This window comes from Bubalus bubalis, chromosome X (assembly GCF_019923935.1).
Source record: "Bubalus bubalis isolate 160015118507 breed Murrah chromosome X, NDDB_SH_1, whole genome shotgun sequence".
Taxonomy (NCBI): domain Eukaryota; kingdom Metazoa; phylum Chordata; class Mammalia; order Artiodactyla; family Bovidae; genus Bubalus; species Bubalus bubalis.
Window position 1 is genome coordinate 104575353 of NC_059181.1, and position 19786 is coordinate 104595138.

Here is a 19786-nt window from a genome sequence, read left to right on the forward strand (position 1 = left end):
CCACAGCAGGTGTTGCTGCAAACATATATTTGCCTAATGGTGCACATGTATGTGTATTTCCATAGGGGTGTGTGTGTGTGTGTGTGTGTGTGTGTGTGTATCTCAGGTCATAGGGTATATACACTGGGTTGAATGGGCTTCCCAGGTGGTGCTAGTGGTAAAGAACCCGCCAGCCAAAGCTGGAGACGTAAGAGACACAAGTTCAATCCCTGGGTCAGGAAGATCCTCTGGAAAAGGAAATGGCAACCCACTCCAGTTTTCTTGCCTGGAGAATCCCATGAACAGATGAAGCCTGGCAGGCTACAATCCATAGGGTTGCAAAGAGTCTGACATGACTGAAGCAACTTAGCATATACTGGGTTGAATGGTGTCCCCCCCAGATTCATGTCCAGGCTTCTGTGATGGCTCAAACAGTAAAGAATCTGCCTGCAGTGTGGGAGACCCAGGTTCAATCCCTGTGTTGGGAAGATCCCCTGCAGAAGGGAATGGCAACCCACTCCAGTATTCTGGCCTAGAGAATTCCATGGACAGAGGAGCCTGGTGGTCTATAGTTCATGGGGTTGCAAAGAGCTGGACACAACTGAGCAACTAACACTTCAGTTTATTGTGCTTTGTTAATGCAATTACAGGAAGTTCTTACAGTATATATGTTTTCAGCTCTGCCATTGTGTTTCCTCTTCAATGAAATGCCTGCTCACACCAATCTTTCCATTTTTCTATGGATTGCTTATCTTCATCTTAGTGATTTATCCATGGGATTCTCCATAGATAAATAGTGGATGAAGTGAAGTGAAAGGCACTCAGTCATGTCTGACCCTTTATGACCCCATGGACTATACAGTCCATGGAATTCTCCAGGCCAGAATACTGGAGTGGGTAAATAGTGATTTATTCGTGATATTCTCCAGACCAGGATACTAGGATGGGTAGTCTTTCCCTTCTCCAGGGGCTCTTCCCAACCCAGGGATCGAACCCAAGTTTCCTGCATTGCAGGCAGATTCCTTACCACTCACTGAGCCACCAAGGAAGCCCCCCCGCCCTTGCACTTTCTTCATGATGTCTTCTGATGAACAGAATGTCTTAATTTTACTGTAGTAAGATGAGATCAGATCAGTCGCTCAGTCGTGTCCGACTCTTTGCAACCCCATGAATCGCAGCACGCCAGGCCTCCCTGTCCATCACCAACTCCCGGAGTTCACTGAGACTCACGTCCATTGAGTCAGTGATGCCATCCAGCCATCTCATCCTCTGTTGTCCCCTTCTCCTCCTACCCCCAATCCCTCCCAGCATCAGAGTCTTTTCCAATGAGTCAACTCTTCACATGAAGTGGCCAAAGTACTGGAGTTTCAGCTTTAGCATCATTCCTTCCAAAGAAATCCCAGGGCTGATCTCCTTCAGAATGGACTGGTTGGATCTCCTTGCAGTCCAAGGGACTCTCAAGAGTCTTCTCTAACACCACAGTTCAAAGGCATCAATTCTTCGGCGCTCAGCCTTCTTCACAGTCCAACTCTCACATCCATACATGACCACAGGAAAAACCATAGCCTTGACTAGACGAACCTTTGTTGGCAAAGTAATGTCTCTGCTTTTGAACATGCAATCTAGGTTGGTCATAACTTTCCTTCCAAGGAGTAAGCGTCTTTTAATTTCATGGCTGCAGTCACCATCTGTAGTGATTTTGGAGCCCAGAAAAATAAAGTCTGACACTGTTTCCACTGTTTCCCCATCTATTTCCCATGAAGTGGTGGGACTGGATGCCATGATCTTCGTTTTCTGAATGTTGAGCTTTAAGCCAACTTTTTCACTCTCCACTTTCACTTTCATCAAGAGGCTTTTTAGTTCCTCTTCACTTTCTGCCGTAAGGGTGGTGTCATCTGCATATCTGAGGTTATTGATATTTCTCCTGGCAATCTTGATTCCAGTTTGTGCCTCTTCCAGCCCAGCGTTTCTCATGATGTACTCTTCATATAAGTTAAATAAACAGGGTGACAATATACAGCTTTGACGAACTCCTTTTCCTATTTGGAACCAGTCTGTTGTTCCATGTCCAGTTCTAACTGTTGCTTCCTGACCTGTATACAGATTTCTCAAGAGGCAGATCAGGTGGTCTGGTATTCCCATCTCTTTCAGAATTTTCCACAGTTTGTTGTGATCCACACAGTCAAAGGCTTTGGCATAGTCAATAAAGCAGAAATAGATGTTTTTCTGGAACGCTCTTGCTTTTTCCATGATCCAGCGGATGTTGGCAATTTGATCTCTGGTTCCTCTGCCTTTTCTAAAACCAGCTTGAACATCAGGAAGTTCACAGTTCACATATTGCTGAAGCCTGGCTTGGAGAATTTTGAGCATTACTTTACTAGCGTTTGAGATGAGTGCAATTGTGCGGTAGTTTGAGCATTCTTTGGCATTGCCTTTCTTTGGGATTGGAATGAAAACTGACCTTTTCCATTCCTTTGGCCACTGCTGAGTTTTCCAAATTTGCTGGCATATTGAGTGCAGCACTTTCACAGCATCATCTTTCAGGATTTGGAATAGCTCAACTGGAATTCCATCACCTCCACTAGCTTTGTTCATAGTGATGCTTTCTAAGGCCCACTGGACTTCACATTCCAGGATATCTGGCTCTAGGTGAGTGATCATACCATCGTGATTATCTGGGTCATGAAGATCATTTTTGTATAGTTCTTCTGTGTATTCTTGCCACCTCTTCTTAATATCTTCTGCTTCTGTTAGGTCCATACCATTTCTGTCCTTTATCGAGCCGATCTTTGCATGAAATGTTCCCTTGGTATCTCTAATTTTCTTGAAGAGATTTCTAATCTTTCCCATTCTGTTGTTTTCCTCTATTTCTTTGCATTGATCGCTGAGGAAGGCTTTCTTATCTCTTCTTGCTATCCTTTGGAACTCTGCATTCAGATGCTTATATTTTTCCTTTTCTCCTTTATTTTTCGCTTCTCTTCTTTTCACAGCTATTTGTAAGGCCTCTCCAGACAGCCATTTTTCTTTTCTGCATTTCTTTTCCATGGGGATGGTCTTGATCCCTGTCTCCTATACAATGTCACGAACCTCATTCCGTAGTTCATCAGGCACTCTATCTATCAGATCTAAGCCCTTAAATCTATTTCTCACTTCCACTGTATAATCATAAGGGATTTGATTTAGGTCATACCTGAATGGTCTAGTGGTTTTCCCTACTTTCTTCAATTTCAGTCTGAATTTGGCAATAAGGAGTTCATGGTCTGAGCCACAGTCAGCTCCTGGTCTTGTTTTTGTTGACTGTATAGAGCTTCTCCATCTTTGGCTGCAAAGAATATAATCAATCTGATTTAGGTGTTGACCATCTGGTGATGTCCATGTATAGAGTCTTCTCTTGTGTTGTTGGACGAGGGTGGTTGTTATGACCAGTGCATTTTCTTGGCAAAACTCTATTAGTCTTTGCCCTGCTTCATTCCGTATTCCAAGGCCAAATTTGCCTGTTACTCCAGGTGTTTCTTGACTTCCTACTTTTGCATTCCAGTCCCCTATAATGAAAAGGACATCTTTTTTGGGTGTTAGTTCTAAAAGGTCTTGTAGGTCTTCATAGAACCACTCAACTTCAGCTTCTTCAGCGTTACTGGTTGGGGCATAGACTTGGATTACTGTGATATTGAATGGTTTGCCTTGGAAACGAACAGAGATCATTCTGTCGTTTTTGAGATTGCATCCAAGTACTGCATTTCGGACTCTTTTGTTGACCATGATGGCCACTTCATTTCTTCTGAGGGATTCCTGCCCGCAGTAGTAGATATAATGGTCATCTGAGTTAAATTCACCCATTCCAGTCCATTTCAGTTCTCTGATTCCTAGAATGTCGACATTCACTCTTGCCATCTCTTGTTTGACCACTTCCAATTTGCCTTGATTCATGGACCTAACATTCCAGGTTCCTATGCAATATTGCTCTTTACAGCATCGGACCTTGCTTCTATCACCAGTCCCATCCACAGCTGGGTATTGTTTTTGCTTTGGCTCCATCCCTTCATTCTTTCTGGAGTTATTTCTCCACTGATCTCCATTAGCATATTGGGCACTTACTGACCTGGGGAGTTTCTCTTTCAGTATCCTATCATTTTGCCTTTTCATACTGTTCATGGGGTTCTCAAGGCAAGAATACTGAAGTGGTTTGCCATTCCCTTCTCCAGTGGACCACATTCTGTCAGACCTCTCCACCATGACCCGCCCGTCTTGGGTTGCCCCACGGGCATGGCTTAGTTTCATTGAGTTAGACAAGGCTGTGGTCCTAGTGTGATTAGATTGACTAGTTTTCTGTGAGTATGATTTCAGTGTGTTTGCCCTCTGATGCCCTCTTGCAACACCTACCGTCTTACTTGGGTTTCTCTTACCCTGGGTGTGGGGAATCTCTTCACGGCTGCTCCAGCAAAGCGCAGCCATTGCTCCTTACCTAGGATGAGGGGTATCTCCTCACCGCCGCCCTTCCTGACCTTCAATGTGGGATATGTTCCATTTTCTTGATGGTTCATGTTTTTTGTATGTGTGCTCAGTCACTCAGTCATGTCCGACTCTTTGTGACCTCATGGACTGTAGCCTGTGAGGCTCCTCTGTCCATGGCATATTTCCAGCGAGAATACTGGACTGGGTTGCCGTTTCCTCCTCTAGGGGATCTTCCCAATCCAGGGATCAAACCTGCATCTCTTGCGTCTCTTGCATTGCAGGCAGATTCTTTACCACTGAGTCACCAGGGAATCCCTCATGTTTTTAATATCCTCTTTAAGAAGGCTTTCCCTGCCCCTAGATTATGGAAATATTTGCCTACATTGTCTTCTAGAAGTTGTCTTTGTTTTCCATGCATTCATGTACGTTGTGGGGCTTCCCAGGTGGTGTGAGTGGTAAAGAGCCCACCAGCCAATGCAGGAGATGCAAGAGATGCAGGTTCGATCCTTGGGTTGGGAAGATTCCCTGGAGAAGGGCATGGCAACCCACTCCAGTATTCTAACCTGGAGAATTCCATGGACACAGGAGCCTGGCAGGCTACAGTCCATGGGGTCACAAAGAGTTGGACACGACGGAGTGACTAACCCTTTCACTTTCTTCATGTATGTTGTGAGGCAAGGATCAAGTGTCTTTAAGAGAGCTGCAATTGTCCCAGTACTGTTTGAGATGAATGTCCTTTACCCACTGTCTTGGAATACCAATTTTGCTCTATATTAAGTGTCCTTACAGCTGTGGGTCAGTTTTTGGATCCCTGTTCCATTCCACTAATCAATTTGTCTCTCGAGTACCACCCTGTCTGAATTATTATAACTTCACAATAAACTTTGATACCCAAGAAGGCAAATCCTCCCACCATGTCCTTTTTCAAGAGGCTGTTCCTGGGCTATTGTGTGTCCATATTGATTTTAAAATCAATTCATTATATTGGCTAGATTATTTAAAGTTGTGGTAAAATGTATATAACAAAGTACCTTTTAGCCATTTTTTATTTAAAAGATTTATTGTGGTAAAATAGTGATATAAAACTTTACCATTGTAATCATTTTTAACTGTCCAGTTCTGGGGCATGAAGCACATTCACATTGTTCTACAACCTTCGTCTCCATCCGTTGCCAGAACATTCTCATCTACCACAAACTAAAACTATCTTCACTAAACACTATATATATATTCCCTCCTCCCCCAGTCCCTGTCACCCATTCTACTTTTTGTCTCTACGAATTTGACTACTCTAGGGATCTCATATGTATGGAATCATATACTACATGTAGTCTTTTGTGTTTGACATATTTCGCTTAGTGTAATGTTTTCAAGGTTCATTCACAATGCAGCCACAATGTCAGAATTTCCTTTCTTTTTATGGAGAATAATATTCCCTTGTATGACCCCAGTTTATTTACCCATTCAACTGTTGATGGACCCTTGAGTTTCCTTTTTGCTGTTGTGAGTAATTCCGTAGATTAATTCTGGAGAACTGACATATTTACTATATCAAGTATTCCTACTCATGAGCATGGGATCACTTTCCATTTACTTGGGATCACTTTCCATTTACTTGGGTCTTCTTTAATACCTTTCTATAAAATGTTATGATTTTCCTTATGTAGATCTTTCACATCTTCTTGTGAGATTCCTAGTTACCTTGTAACTTTTGTAAATGGTGTCTTAAACCATACTTTCTAATTTTTTATTGCTGGTGAATGTATGTAAATACAACTGATTTTTATACATGTTGATCTTATAACTGGGAAACTTTCTAAAACCTTGTTTCCAAAAATTTGGGTATAAATTCTTTCAGGTATTCTTTCAGTTCCAGAAGCTAGAAGTGGTACCAAAGCTGTTAGACAAATGAAATCAAAAGTAGAATACTTGTAAAGAAGGAAACAACACTGTCATTATTCTCTGCTATTAGGACTCTCCACATAGAAAAACCAAAAGCTGACTTTCACCTCATTTTGTTCCAAGTTTTCTGAGACTGAACATGAGACTTCCTTGGTGGTATGGTGGATAGGAATCCACCTGCCAATGCAGGCGACACAGGTTCGATGCCTGGTCTGGGAAGATCCCACGTGCAGCAGAGTAACTAGGCCCATGTAACATAACTACTGAGCCACAACTCCTGAGCTCATGTACTGCAACTACTGAAGGTCATGCACTGAGAGCCTGTGCTCCACAACAAGAGAAAACACCACAGTGAGAAATTTATGCGCCACCACTAGAGAGTAACCACCTGCTCTGGCAGCAGTGAAGACCCAGTGCAACCAAAAATTAATTTAATAAATAATTTAAAACACAACCATGTGGAAAAATGGAACATTTATGTAGGGTATCAAATCAGAACTCTTCATGAAATAGTTGATGTCTGTCAAAATGAATATAAAGTATATACGTGAAAAAGGGATGTTACATTTGGACCTATGCAGATGCAAACTGGCTGACAGTCTGTTTTTTCCTACAAGTGAAAGTTGCTCAGTCATGTCCGACTGTTGGTGACCCCATGGACTATACAGTCCATGGGATTCTCCAGGCCAGAAAGGGTAGCCTTTCCCCTTTCCAGGTGATCTTCCCAACCCAGGGATTCAACCCAGGTCTCTCACATTGCAGGTGGATTCTTTACCAGCTGAGCCATAAGGGTTTATGTTCTTTTTTTTTTAATGTTTACAAGGGTTTATGTTTTTTCCCCTTGTTGTTGTTCAGTTGCTAAGTCATGTCCAACTCTTTGCGACCCTATAGACCACAGCATGCCAGGCTTCCCTATCCTTCATTATCTCCTGGAGTTTCTTAAAACTCGTGTCCATTCAGTTGGTGGTACTAACCAACCATCTCATCTTCTGTCACCCTCTTCTCCTCCTGCCCTCAATTTTTCCCAGCATCAGGGTCTTTTCCAGAGAGTTGGCTCTTCACATCAGGTGGCCAATGTATTGGAGTTTCAGCTTCAACATCAGTCCTTTCAATGACTATTCAGGGTTGATTTCCTTTAAGATTGACTGGCTTGATCTCCTCGAAGACCAAGGAACTCTGAAGAGTCTTCCCAGCTCCACAACTTGAAGACATCAATTCTTCAGTGCTCAGCCTTCTTTAGGGTCCAACTTTCACTAATGGCTAACCTCAGATATGCAGATGACACCACCCTTATGACAGAAAGTGAAGGAAAACTAAAGAAACTCTTGATGAAAGTGAAAGAAGAGAGTGAGAAAGTTGGCTTAAAGCTCAACATTCATAAAACTAAGATCATGGTATCCGGTCCCATCACTTCATGGCAAATAGATGGGGAAACAGGGGAAACAGTGGCTGACTTTATATTTTTGGGCTCTAAAATCACTGCAGATGGTGACTTACTCCTTGGAAGGAAAGTTATGATCAACCTAGACAGCATATTAAAAAGCAAAGACATTACTTTGTCCACAAAAGTCTGTCTAGTCAAGGCTATGGTTTTTCCAGTAGTCATGTATGGATGTGAGAGTTGGACTATAAAGAAAGCTGAGCACCGCAGAATTGATGCTTTTGAACTGTGATGCTGCAGAAGACTCTTGAGAGTCCCTTGGACTGCAAGGAGATCCAACCAGTCCATTCTAAAGCAGATCAGTCCTGTGTGTTCATTGGAAGGACTGATATTGAAGCTGAAACTCCAATACTTTGGCCACCTTATGTGAAGAGCTGACTCATTGGAAAAGACCCTGATGCTGGGAAAGATTGAGGGCAGGAGGAGAAGGGGATGGCAGAGGATGAGATGGTTGGATGGCATTACCGACTCAATGGACATGAGTTTGAGTAAACTCCGGGAGTTGGTGATGGACAGGGAGGCCTGGCGTGCTCCAGTTCATGGGGTCACAAAGAGTCAGACCCAACTGAGTGACTGAACTTCACTAATGGCAGAAAGTGAAGAGGAACTAAAGAGCCTCTTCATGAGGGTGAAAGAGAATGAAAAAACTGGCTTAAAACTCAACATTCAAAAAACTAAGATCATGGCATCTAGTCCCATCACTTCATGGTAAATAGAAGGAGAAAACGTGGAAGCAGTGACAGACTTTATTTTGGGGGGCTCCAAAATCACTGCAGATGGTGACTGCAGCCATGAAATTAAAAGATCCTTGCTCCTTGGAAAGAAAGCTATGACCAACCTAGACAGCATATTAAAAAGCAGAGACATCACTTTGCCAACAAAGGTCTGTATAGTCAAAGCTGTGGTTTTTCCTGTTGTCATACATAGATGTGAAAGTTGGACCACAAAGAAGGCTGAACACTGAAGAACTGATGCTTTCGAACTGTGGTGCTGGAGAAGACTCTTGAAAGTCCCTTGGACTGCAAGATCAAGGGACTTGATCCTAAAGGAAAAAAGTCAGGGAAAAGTGAAGGAAAAAGTAAAGGAAACAGTCAATCCTAAAGGAAACCAACCCTGAATACTCACTGGATGGACTGACGCTAAAGCTGAAGCTCCAATACTTTGGCCACCTGATGCAAAGAGCTGACTCTTTGGAAAAGACCCTGATGCTGGGAAAGATTGAGGACTGGAGAAGAGAGTGGCAGATGGTGAGATGGTTGGATAGCATTACTGACTCAATGGACATGAATTTGAGCAAATTCTGGGAGACAGTGAAGGACAGGGAAGCCTAGTGTGCTGCAGTCCATGGGGTCACAGAGTCAGACACAACTTAACAACTGAACCACCACCTGTGGACAAACTGGAGCCCTAAACAGAGCTGGCTTTTCTCTCAAGAGGATTTCCCTTCTGCCAGGAGTGCCAGCACCCTGGATCCTCCTACCTTTTCTCCCACCCAGAGCCCCAAACTCAGTCAAGTTGTCCCCCTTTCCACTTCTCATCACAGCACGTGTAGTTCACGGCGGCTCACTGGGAGCTTCAGAGACCACCTCTGCCTTGGGAACCAGCCTGAGGACTGAATTGCTACTTGGTTCTCCCTACCTTGCAAACTTTAGGTTCTGAATCAAGTCCATTAACCTCACACTGCACCATTTGCAGAATGAGATGAAGCCCTACTGTTGTCAGGCTGCGTTGGGATTGCAGACAAGGATGGAAGTCTTCAGTGGCTGGTGCCCACTGAGAGCCCGTCCAGTCAAGTGCTGTTGAAGTGCCCAGAGCTCTCAGGGGCCAACCTTCTGGTCCAGAGGGTCACCTCCCAGCCCCACCCCTACAGAGAGGTCAGAGGTAAAAGAGCATAACACAAATCCTTTATTAATAGTTTATAAGACAACTGGGGGATTCAAGTGATGCCAGGGAGGCAGAAAGAACAGTGGGCCCCAGCGAGGGTCCGGGTCTTGGGCCCCGTTGGACTGGGCTCCCCTTATAGAAAAGGGCAGCTCTTCCACTTGCAGCCCAGGGCTGGGCCCTGCCCGAGGCTCCCATGCTTGCAGGGAGCACAGGCAGAAGAAAGACATGGCTGATGGCTATCCCTGAGGAAGCGGTGAGATCAGGGCTCCTCCTTCCAGTGCCCAGCTGGATCAGGCCCTCCTTCCAGTCCCCAGCTCTGGGAGCAAACAGCTTGCAGGTGAGAGAGCTCAGGGCCCCCTGCCTAAAGGTCTTTCCTCCCTGCATGGCCAAGTGCGAGGAGCAGCTGAGAGCCTTCTTTCAGTGGCAGAACCAGAGGCGCTGCAATGCTCACCCACTCGGAGGGGGAACCCCGGAAAGGTTATGCACCAATCTGTCAAAAAGACCATATCTGAGCTCCGAGCATCAGTCCATCCCCCAGCCCAGCACCCAAAGGCAGCACTGAGAGAGCTGGGAGGGGTCCCAGAGCTGTGTCTGGCCCAGGCCTCGACCCCCCTCCCAGTCCAAAAGGCAACTGGACCCAGGTCTAGGCGGGATGGCACCTATCTGGCTTGCAGGTGGTTGTGGAGCTGCTCCGCCTGGCTCTTCAGGCGCTGGAATTCCTCTTGGATGAAGTCCGTCAGGGCTTTGCGCATCTCCACCTGAGGGCGAAGGACTGGGGCTGCCACGCAGTCCTTAGGGAGCTTCGCCTGGGGTGCCTGGGGAAGCCAAGGGCACTGGGATGGGCGAGGACAGCCCCAGGGAGAAACTCACCGCTGACTTGTTCTCTGCCCGCAGCCGTTCGAGCACAGGCCTGGCACTAAAGGGCTTGCCAATCAGCACAGTGATTTTCTGCGGGGAGACCAGCCGCCAGTGGATTGACAGGAGCAGGGGGCGGGGTGCCCACAACCCCAGCGCTAAGATGCTGAGTACCCCCTTGGGTCCACCCTCCCTCTTTAAAATGGGGTGGTCGGGCTCAGTGACATCCAAGGGCCCTGCCAGTCCTGGGGTCCATGCCCAAGTCGTCCCTATCCTCCCCTTGCCCTGGCTGTGGTGCCAGGAAACCACCCATCGTCTCTGCTTCACTCTGTTCCCTCTGCTGCAAGCCCAGCCCCTCTTGAATCTGGGCTCAGTGGTGCTGTGTGGGAGTCACAGGGCAGAGGGCAGACAGACAGACAGACAGACAGACATGATCGGTGGCCCCACCTACCTGCCCAAAGCGGGGGAAGTAGGGTGGGCTGTTAGGAAGGACGTCGTTCATTCCTACGGCACAGCAGACAGAGAGCCAGGGTGCAGGTGTCGGGGGTGGAGCGGGGCAGTCTGGGCACCCTGCCTCGACCACCCAGAGGAGACCCACCCCACAAGACCACTGTACAAAGCTCCTCTCCCTGGGCTGCAGCGGTGGCCCAAGAGGTAGGCTCACCGACATGCCACAGGGGCAGGATGATCGGATTGAGATGACATTCGGCAATCAGGCGACCTATTCCTGCCCGAGGGGAGGAGGCAGAAACATTGGCATGAGCGGCGTTTTGGTGCCAGCCTGTGGACAGGGCCGCTCCTGCCCTCCCTGCAACCCCATTCAAAGCAGCTGCCCTGGGCCAATTCCTCTTCCAGGCAGGCCTTGGTCTGGGCCCATCCCCCTTCTGTGGCAATGATCACAGTTATCCGCCCCACATGCCCAGGTCCCACCCAGCCAGAAAGGACCAATGGCTCTTACCCCACTTGAAGCGGAGGAACTCGGAGCTCATGTTCACTTTCCCTGTCGAGAGAGAGGATGGAGTTGCGGCTTAGGGGCCACTGGGAGGGGGTAGAGGGCAGTCCCATCCAGATCCTCGAGCGAGTTGCAACCCTGCTAGCGCCACTGACCTTCTGGGAAGATATGCACCCAGTCCCCGTGGTTGAGCTTCTCCAAAATGAAATCCATTCCCTTCTGGTAGACACCATCTCCTGCCAATGAGAAAGTCTCCTCCGTCAGTCTCGGTTGTCCCAGGACCCCCCTCCTCCACTTCAACCTCAGGGCCTGGTCCACGGAACACCTCAGATGGTAAAGCGTCTGCTTGCAACGCGGGAGACCCGGGTTCAATCCCTGGGTTGGGAAGATCCCAGAGTCGGGAAGATCCCCTGGAGAAGGAAATGGCAACCCACTCCAGTACTCTTGCCTAGAAAATTCCATGGACGGAGGAGCCTGGCAGGCTACAGTCCATGGGATCGCAGAGTCGGCCACGACTGAGTGACTTCCCTTACTTCCTTACGACCCATCTATGACCCCGTCTTCTGCCCGTCAGTCCAAGCACAGCTGTGTCCCCTGAGCAGCTCCGGCTATGGTCGGACACCTGCAGTGTGTGCCCTCTCGGACCCCCAAACTGATTACTGTCCTCCCTGCCCCCACTTCCACAGTTGGGCTCTTGGAGCCTCGGGACAAGCTAATCCAGGGGCAAGCCTCCCAGCGGCTGCCGCTGGCCCAAAGGAAGCTGCAGGAGCAAAGCAAGGCTATTTGTGATCTCCAGTCTCACTGGGGCCCAGGGTTCTGCATAGCAAGCCTTTCCCCAGGGTCTCTTCCAGGCCAGTTCCCACAGGCACCTCTCAGGGGCCTCTGAGCCTCGCCTGAGTCCTCAGCCTCTGCCGTCCCTCCCTCCTGCTGGCCCCTTCCTCAAAGGGCGCCCCTTGAAAACTCGAGTCGCCCTTGTAAAGAATCCGCCTGCAATGTGGGAGACCTGGGTTTGATCCCTGGGCTGGGAAGATTCCCCTGGAGAAGGGAACGGCTTACCCACTCCAGTATTCTGGCCTGGAGAATTCCACGGACTTTATAGTCCATGGGTCGCAAAGAATTGGACACGACTGAGTGACTTTGACTCACAGTGTCACTGAGAGTTGGGGAAAAGTCAAATCTGCTACACGGAAAACGCTGTGGCTGAGCCATCCCCAATGCTGGCAACACTGCCTCGGAGATGCCCCGAGACTGTGACACTGGCCCCAAGTGGCCCAGCGGTCAGCAATAACCCACACGCGACTGCTGGCTCTTGACTTGAAAGTCACATGGGGACAATCTGTGCCCACACGCAGTAAAAACCTTGACCTTGCTTGTCAAGCTTGTCCGGAGAGTGGACAGAGACCGAGAAAGATGGAGGCTGAAAAAGAGGGGTAAATACCCTTATCTCATCAAGTGAGGAGTAGAGAGCCACAACACAAAGGGGGAGAGTGGGGCTTCCCTGGTGGCCCAGTGGCTGAGATTCCACACCACGCACTGCAGGGGGTGCGGGTGCATTCCTGGTCAGGGAAGTAAGATCTTGCTTGCCCTGTGGCATGACCAAGAAAAATAAACAGGGAGACACAGACAGAGGGATGGTAAGACTACCTGGGCCAATGCCCTAAGAAATGGACTTCCAACCTGTACTCTGCCAGGCCAAGTCTTTGGAAGGTGCAAGATAGGGATCTAAGAGTCTCAACCCAATCCACATGGGAACGGCCTGGCAGCTCCCTCAGGGGCTGGAGCTGCGGAGCAGTCACCCACTGCAGTTTCTCTGGGTGTCATGAGTGAGAGCTGCAGGTTCCCTACTTGGGATCACATGACCTGCTAGGGCTGGGCTTCAGAGGCACAGGCTCCTGCTTGACAAAAACCCACTGGTGTGAACCAGCCTTCCAGCTCGCGATCAAAATTTTAAAATTCTATGTTTGGGGAGCAACCCTTCAGGATGTTTAGCTTTTACAAATGCTATTTCTACTCACTTGCATGGCTTGTGCAAGATCACTTTGATACTTCATGTCCTAGCATGAGGTGGAGAGGAAATTTTCTGGAACACAGAAGCAAAGTATATTGGATACTTCCTTTCCTTCAATTGTTAGGCCTTTACTGCACGACCAATGCATTTGACAGCTTGTCCCTTCCCGCATTCTCTCACCAGAAGGTGCTTAGGATTAAGACTGCACTTGCTGCTTTTATTGTACCCTAAAATGTAGATACAGGTCAAAAAGAAAAACAAGGCTAGAAGTGGACACGGAAGGCCCCTGAGGTCACAGAAAGGAGGGACTGAGACTCAAGACAGAGTACCTGAGCACCATCAGCATCGCTCAGAGCAGCGCATGATGGATACCACGGTCAACTGCCAAGACACTGGGGCCTCTGCTTGTGTTTTGGGGAGATGAAGTTGCCTCCAAACGCAGCAAAAAGAGAGTGTTCCAGGCAGGGGTCTCTGGGGAGTAAGTAAGTCTGCAGACCTGAGGGGTGGGCACTGCAACTTTTCATTGGATGGTGATGGTTTAGTCGCCAAGTTGTGTCTGACTCTTGTGATCCCATGGGTTGTAGCCCGCCAGGCTCCTCTGTTCATGGGATTCTCTGGGCAAGAATACTGGAGTGGGTTGCCATTTCCTTCTCCAGAGGCTCTTCCCAATGCAGGGATTGAACCCGGATCTCCTGCATCGCAGGCAGATTCTTTTCTGACTGAGCCAAACCATCATTACCGTTTCCACTACTAGCAATAAGGTTTCCCCTGACCTCGAACACCCCCTGGTTACTTCCTCCTGATACCCCAACTTCTGGGAGGAGTGGCCCCCCTTGCTAGGCCCCTCCCCACCACTCCCACAGCTCCGATGGCTGTCAGTTCAGGGAAGTGGCTTCTCCAGGGTCACAGGAAGCTTCTACAATAGCCAGGAGCCCTGTTTGGCTCCCTGCTGCGCTGGAGGCTTGTGTCTCCACTGTGGTAAGGGGCTGTCCTGGTCCCTTCTCTCCCCCTCTATGCTCTCATTTCTGTGTGGCTGACTTTGTTTGCACCAGAGTTCCCAGGATTTTTAGAGTTCCAGAATGGCACATCACACTGTCTCTGGATTGCTCCCTCCTTGGGTGACAGGGTCTCTCAACACCCTGCTGCTCGTTCCTGGTCCCATCCTCCCAGTGGCTCCCTGGCACCTGCCATCACCTAGCATCATCGTTGAGCTTTCTTCTCCTTGCCCCCCACCCTCAGCCCCCCACCCTCAGCCACAAGCAATCTATCAACAAGTCCTGGCAACTCCACCTCCAAAGCACAGCCCAAAGCACGTGGTCCCTGGCTCTCTGTGGTGACCCCCAGAGGCCCTGTCGCTAGAGGAACCATGACAGCCCCTAACCAGGCTCCTGGCCTCCACTCAATCCCGATTCTGTCCACCAGGTACACTGCAGCCCGGGGGCTCTGTAAGCACATCAAATTCTTAGCATGACTGTTCTAGAAGCTTCACAGGCAGCCCGCAACCTACATTTTCTGCCTTGGTCACGAACCCTTCCAGGGTTTGCTACGTGCTTCCTGGGTCTAGGATGCCTTGCCTTTCATACTCTGCCGGGAAAAATCCCACTTCCCCAGAGGAACAAGCAAGCTGGATTTGAATCCAGGCTTGGCCACCTCTCGCCCTGTGATCTTGGCCCCACAGCTTTCTCTCTCCGAGCCCCTTTTTCTGGAGAAGGGGGATCCGAATGGCCCCGACCTTCTGAAGCTCTCAAGAGGTGCGGAGTAATCACTCCATGTCACATGACTCGACACAGAAGCCTGTTTGTTTTCACAAACTCATAGCCTCTGGCACGTGCCACCACCATCGCTGACTGATGACACCACATGGCCATCAGTGCATCTCTTAGCAACGGCCTCCGGAGAAGCAACTGTGGATAATGTCTCCTTGACCTCCAATGCCAGAGCCCCAGGGCACCCAGTCCTCCGACACTCACAGGGAAATCGGTGCTCTCCAAGAAACCATTGCTCCCTCCTCCCAGATGATGGAGGTGGGCCTCATGCAAGTGAGGCAGCCACCCCTGGCACCCAGGTGGCCTGTCCCACTGGAGTCCCTCAACTCCCAGTGCAGCTGAACCAGAGACACTGCCACCAGTCTCCCTGCCCCTGGAAGGGCCAGAGAAGTGTCCCCGGCACCCAGCAGCCCAACAGCCCCTCATAGAGGAGCAGCTCACCTCGGCACACGGGCACACACTTGCCCAAGCTGAAGAAGTGTGAGTGCAGCTCCTTGGTGAAGCAGATGTCTGCAGCTGTGGGGGTCCTGGAGTGGGGACGGATGCAGTCACCCCGGCTTCCCCTGCACCCTGCTTCCCTGCCACCCTCCTCCCACCAGCGTGCTGCCTAATGGCATTGGCAATGCAGAATGGAGGCACAGGAGGGCCAGTGGAGTCCCACCCCAGGCCCTGCCTGGACTGCTGGAGGCCACCTCCTGAGCAGGCCAGGAGGAGGGCCAATCTGGGCAGATGGGTAAAGCCTGCTGGGCCCACCGTGGGGGTCCATTCCTCCTCACCAACGCATCAACTTCAGGTTCCAGATATGACGGAGTTTCAGGATCCCTGGAGGAGAGAAGGCTGCATGCCCCAACTGACCTTGTACCTAGCGGGGCACCACTTTCTGTCACCCTGTTTCAGGGAATGAGGGACAAGGACATTTCCCTATAGCCCAAAGAGCTATCTTCCAGACCCTTTGGCTGGAAGCCCAAGTTCTCCCTGGCTCCTCCATCTTCCACCCCGTATATCTTAGTAGTCACCACATCCGGTCTGCCTACCTCCCTGATATATGCTAATGCTGCCCATCCCTGCTGACTCAGCATTAAAGAATCCACTTGCAATGCAGGAGATGCGGGTTCGATCCCTGGGTGGGGAAGATCCCCTGGAAGAGGGCATGACAACCCACTCCAGTATTCTTGCCTAGAGAATCCCATGGACAGAGGAGCCTGGTGCGCTGCAGTCCATGGGGTCGCAAAGAGTCAGACAAGACTGAAGCGACTAAGCATGCATACACAGCACATCCTTTTAACTATTCCTCCACTGTCACTGCCACCACCCTGGTCCAGGTGACTGGATGGCACTAAAACCTTCCTCCTGGTCCCTGGGATCTGCCTCTGGCACCCTACAGGCCATCTTCTGCCCAGCAGCAAGTGTGTGCTCTGAAAGACTGAATTGACCACATGGCTCCCCATGAGCTCCCTGTCCTCATCCAGCAGTGGGAGCTCTGGACACCCCTGTAGCCAGCCACCTAGGTTATTGGAGCTAAGCAACTCCCTGTGAAGTCAGCACAGCAGAACTTCTAGACTCCCCAGTGAGGCTGGTCTAAGGCTACAAACCCAGTCTGGGGCAAAGCCGGAACCAGAACACAGGTCTTCCAGCCCCTAGCCCAGAGCTTCCTTGACAGGACACCCTATGCTCCTCAGATTTATTCCCAGGGCTCTTCCGAACCATCAACAGTTTAAAGAATGGAGGATCCCACAGGCCTGATAGCTCAGAGTAAAGTAGCCATCAGACCTTGCCCTGTGGTCATCTCACTTCCCCCAAATTCCAGAGGCCCTCTCCAAATCACACTGCCTAGGAGAATGCTGAAGGGGCCACAAAATAAACTTTCATCCCTGGGGCAGGACACCCCTGAAACAGGAGTGTCAGGGCCGGGCAAAGAGCCCTCGGAGTTTGTTCTGCTTGTTTGGCCCTGACCCAGGTTCCCTCCTTGCCTCCCCAAGCCGAGCACGCTGGCCCGTGTACCCCAGAGATGAGGGTCATCCATGCACGACTGGTGATTGGAGACCGTGATGAGGGGTGTGGCTGGGCCTCGGTTCTCGATGAGATCGTACAGCACCTCCTTGTTGTGGACGGTGAGGTGGTTCATGCACTCTGAGGGGAGACGGGCAGGGTAGGGATCTTGGCTTCTTTCCCCAGGGGCCCAGGGCTCCCCCCTACCAAGCCAGCCCCTGCCAGCGCCCCGAACCCCAACTCTGGCTGGGCGTGGAGCCACGCGGCCGACCCTGCCTCGGCTGTGGGCCCACTCACTGGTCCAGAAGCAGCTGTAGGTGCCCACCAGGCCCATGACGACGCTGCTGGCCAGGGTCCAGGTGAGCGGCGGCACCGCGGGGAACGGCCATTTCACGTGGAGGGGCATCTCCCCCGCGACCCAGCTTCCGCCACAGCCCCAGCGGCCCGGCGCTCCCCTTGCCCTGGGGCAAGCCTGTAGGGGCCGCTCTAGGTCTACGTCCTCAACCGCTCGGGAGCCGGGTCACTAAACAGGCCCACGGACGGGCGCCACAGCCCGGCGCGACAGGGCACTCGACCAAGATCACCTCGCAGGTCGGGCCTGAACCGGGCCCGGCCCCGGCCTCGCTCTCGCGCCACCCACTAGCCGTCCCAGAACCAAGAAACCGGGAGCGCACCCAGGACCCAGGGCTGATGGCGGCGGTAGCTGCGAGCTCCGCGGACCCGCCGGAAAGCGAGACTGCGGTGGCGCCGGGCTAGACCGCCGACTGTCGCAAAACGCGCTCAGGCCGCTGGATGGCAGCGATGACAGGCTCACGGGCGGCTTGGCCCCGCCACGCCACGGCCCCGCCACGCTCCGGCGCAGGAGGGGCTCGAGCCCCGCCCCGCCTTCCAAGTCCACTTCCCTTTTGTCTACTTTGTTCGTCCTTGGAAAAGTCTCCGTGACTAACGTGCTGCCTGGCACGTTTATCTGACGCCACTCAAGGTCAGGGTTGGCAGAGCCCTTTTAGTTTTTTCCCCTTTATTTTCTTTCTTTTTTTTTTTTTTGTGAGAGGTCAAGAACACATTAATTAAGAAGCTGCCTTCATCCACCTGATATCACCACATAAGGATAAGGTCTCAGGCGAGCTGAAAGTTCCACAAGGCCTGCTGCTGCTGCTAAGTCGCTTCAGTAGTGTCCGACTCTGTGCGACCCCTGAGACGGCAGCCCACCAGGCTCCCCCGTCCCTGGGATTCTCCAGGCAAGAACACTGGAGTGGGTTGCCGTTTCCTTCTCCAATGCATGAAAGTGAAAATTGAAAGTGAAGTCGCTCAGTCGTGTCTGACTTTTCGCGACCCCATGGACTGCAGCCTACCAGGCTCCTCCATCCATGGGATTTTCCAGGCAAGAGTACTGGAGTGGGGTGCCATCGCCTTCTCTGTCCCCTTTATTTTCATTAATTTCATCTAACATGGAATTAACTACTTTATAGCATTTTTATTATATAGATTATTTTATGAATGTACCATATGTAATGCTATTACACTATGTAATTTTACATAATTACCTACATACACTGCAAAATTCAGACTTAAATTGAAGAAAGTAGGGAAAACCATTAGACCAATCAGGTAGGACCTACATCAAATCCCTTACAATTGTACAGTGGAAGTGACAATAGATTCAAGGGATTAGATCTGATAGAGTGCCTGAAGAACTATGGACGGAGGCTTGTGACATTGTACAGGAGGCAGGGATTAAGACCATCCCCAAGAAAAAGAAATGCAAAAAGGCAAAATACTTGTCTGAGGAGGCCTTACAAATAGCTGAGAAAAGAAGAGAGGCAAAAGGCAAAGGAGAAAAGGAAAGATATACCCATCTGAATGCAGAGTTCCAAAGAATAGCAAGGAGAGATAAGAAAGCCTTCCTCAGTGATCAATGCAAAGGAATAGAGGAAAACAATAGAATGGGAAAGACTAGAGATCTCTTCAAGAAAATTAAAGATACCAAGGGAACATTTCATGCAAAGATGGGCACAATAGAGGACAGAAATGGTATGGACCTAACAGGAGCAGAAGGTATTAAGAAGAGGTGGCAAGAATACACAGAAGAACTATACAAAAAAGATCTTAATGACCCAGATATCCATGATGGTATGATCACTCACCTAGAGCCAGATATCCTGGAGTCTGAAGTCAAGTGGGCCTTAGGAAGCATCACTACGAATAAAGCTAGTGGAGGTGATGGAACTCCAGGTGAGCTATTTCCAGTCCTAAAAGATGATGCTGTGAAAGTGCTGCACTCAATATGCCAGCAAATTTGGAAACTCAGCAGTGGCCACAGGACTGGAAAAGATCAGTTTTCATTCCAGTCCAAAAGAAAGGCTATGGCAAAGAATGTTCGAACTACTGCACAATTGCACTCATCTCACATGCTAGCAAAGTAATGCTCAAAATTCTCCAAGTGAGGCTTCAACAGTACATGAACTGAGAACTTCCAGATGTTTAAGCAGGGTTTAGAAAAGGGAGAGGAACCAGAGATCAAATGTCCATCTGATGGGATCATACAAAAAGCAAGAGAG

General features: G+C 49.8%; 1 protein-coding gene across 7 annotated transcripts; it reads right to left on the reverse strand.

The window, feature by feature from the left end:
• Window positions 1-9656: 9656 nt before the first annotated feature.
• TAFAZZIN (tafazzin, phospholipid-lysophospholipid transacylase) lies at window positions 9657-18053 on the reverse strand. Of its 7 annotated transcripts, XM_025276056.3 has the most exons (11): window positions 17526-18000; window positions 17241-17369; window positions 16016-16061; window positions 15681-15766; window positions 11621-11701; window positions 11472-11513; window positions 11178-11240; window positions 10965-11017; window positions 10529-10606; window positions 10318-10416; window positions 9657-10148 (listed from the first exon to the last, which is right to left on the reverse strand). In XM_025276056.3, the coding sequence occupies exons 1-10, from the start codon at window positions 17632-17634 to the stop codon at window positions 10318-10320; spliced, it is 786 nt and encodes a 261-aa protein (XP_025131841.1). In that variant the 5' UTR covers window positions 17635-18000; the 3' UTR covers window positions 9657-10148. The 7 variants fall into 7 exon arrangements, with proteins under 7 accessions (XP_025131841.1, XP_006043694.1, XP_006043689.1 ...); XM_006043632.4 differs by having other exon boundaries at window positions 9657-10416; window positions 17903-18053; XM_006043627.4 differs by having other exon boundaries at window positions 9657-10416; window positions 17526-17998.
• Between the last annotated feature and the right edge of the window lie 1733 nt (window positions 18054-19786).

Bases quoted from the DNA above. Each gene is read 5' to 3' on its own strand.
- TAFAZZIN (XM_025276056.3), bottom strand. From the start codon at position 17,634: ATGCCCCTCCACGTGAAATGGCCGTTCCCCGCGGTGCCGCCGCTCACC. The intron at 11,241-11,471 runs GTAAGAGCCATT...CCCCTCGGGCAG, and splicing joins GTTCCTCCGCTTCAAGTGGG to GAATAGGTCGCCTGATTGCC. The intron at 10,417-10,528 runs GTGAGTTTCTCC...CTTCGCCCTCAG, and splicing joins GGGCAGAGAACAAGTCAGCG to GTGGAGATGCGCAAAGCCCT.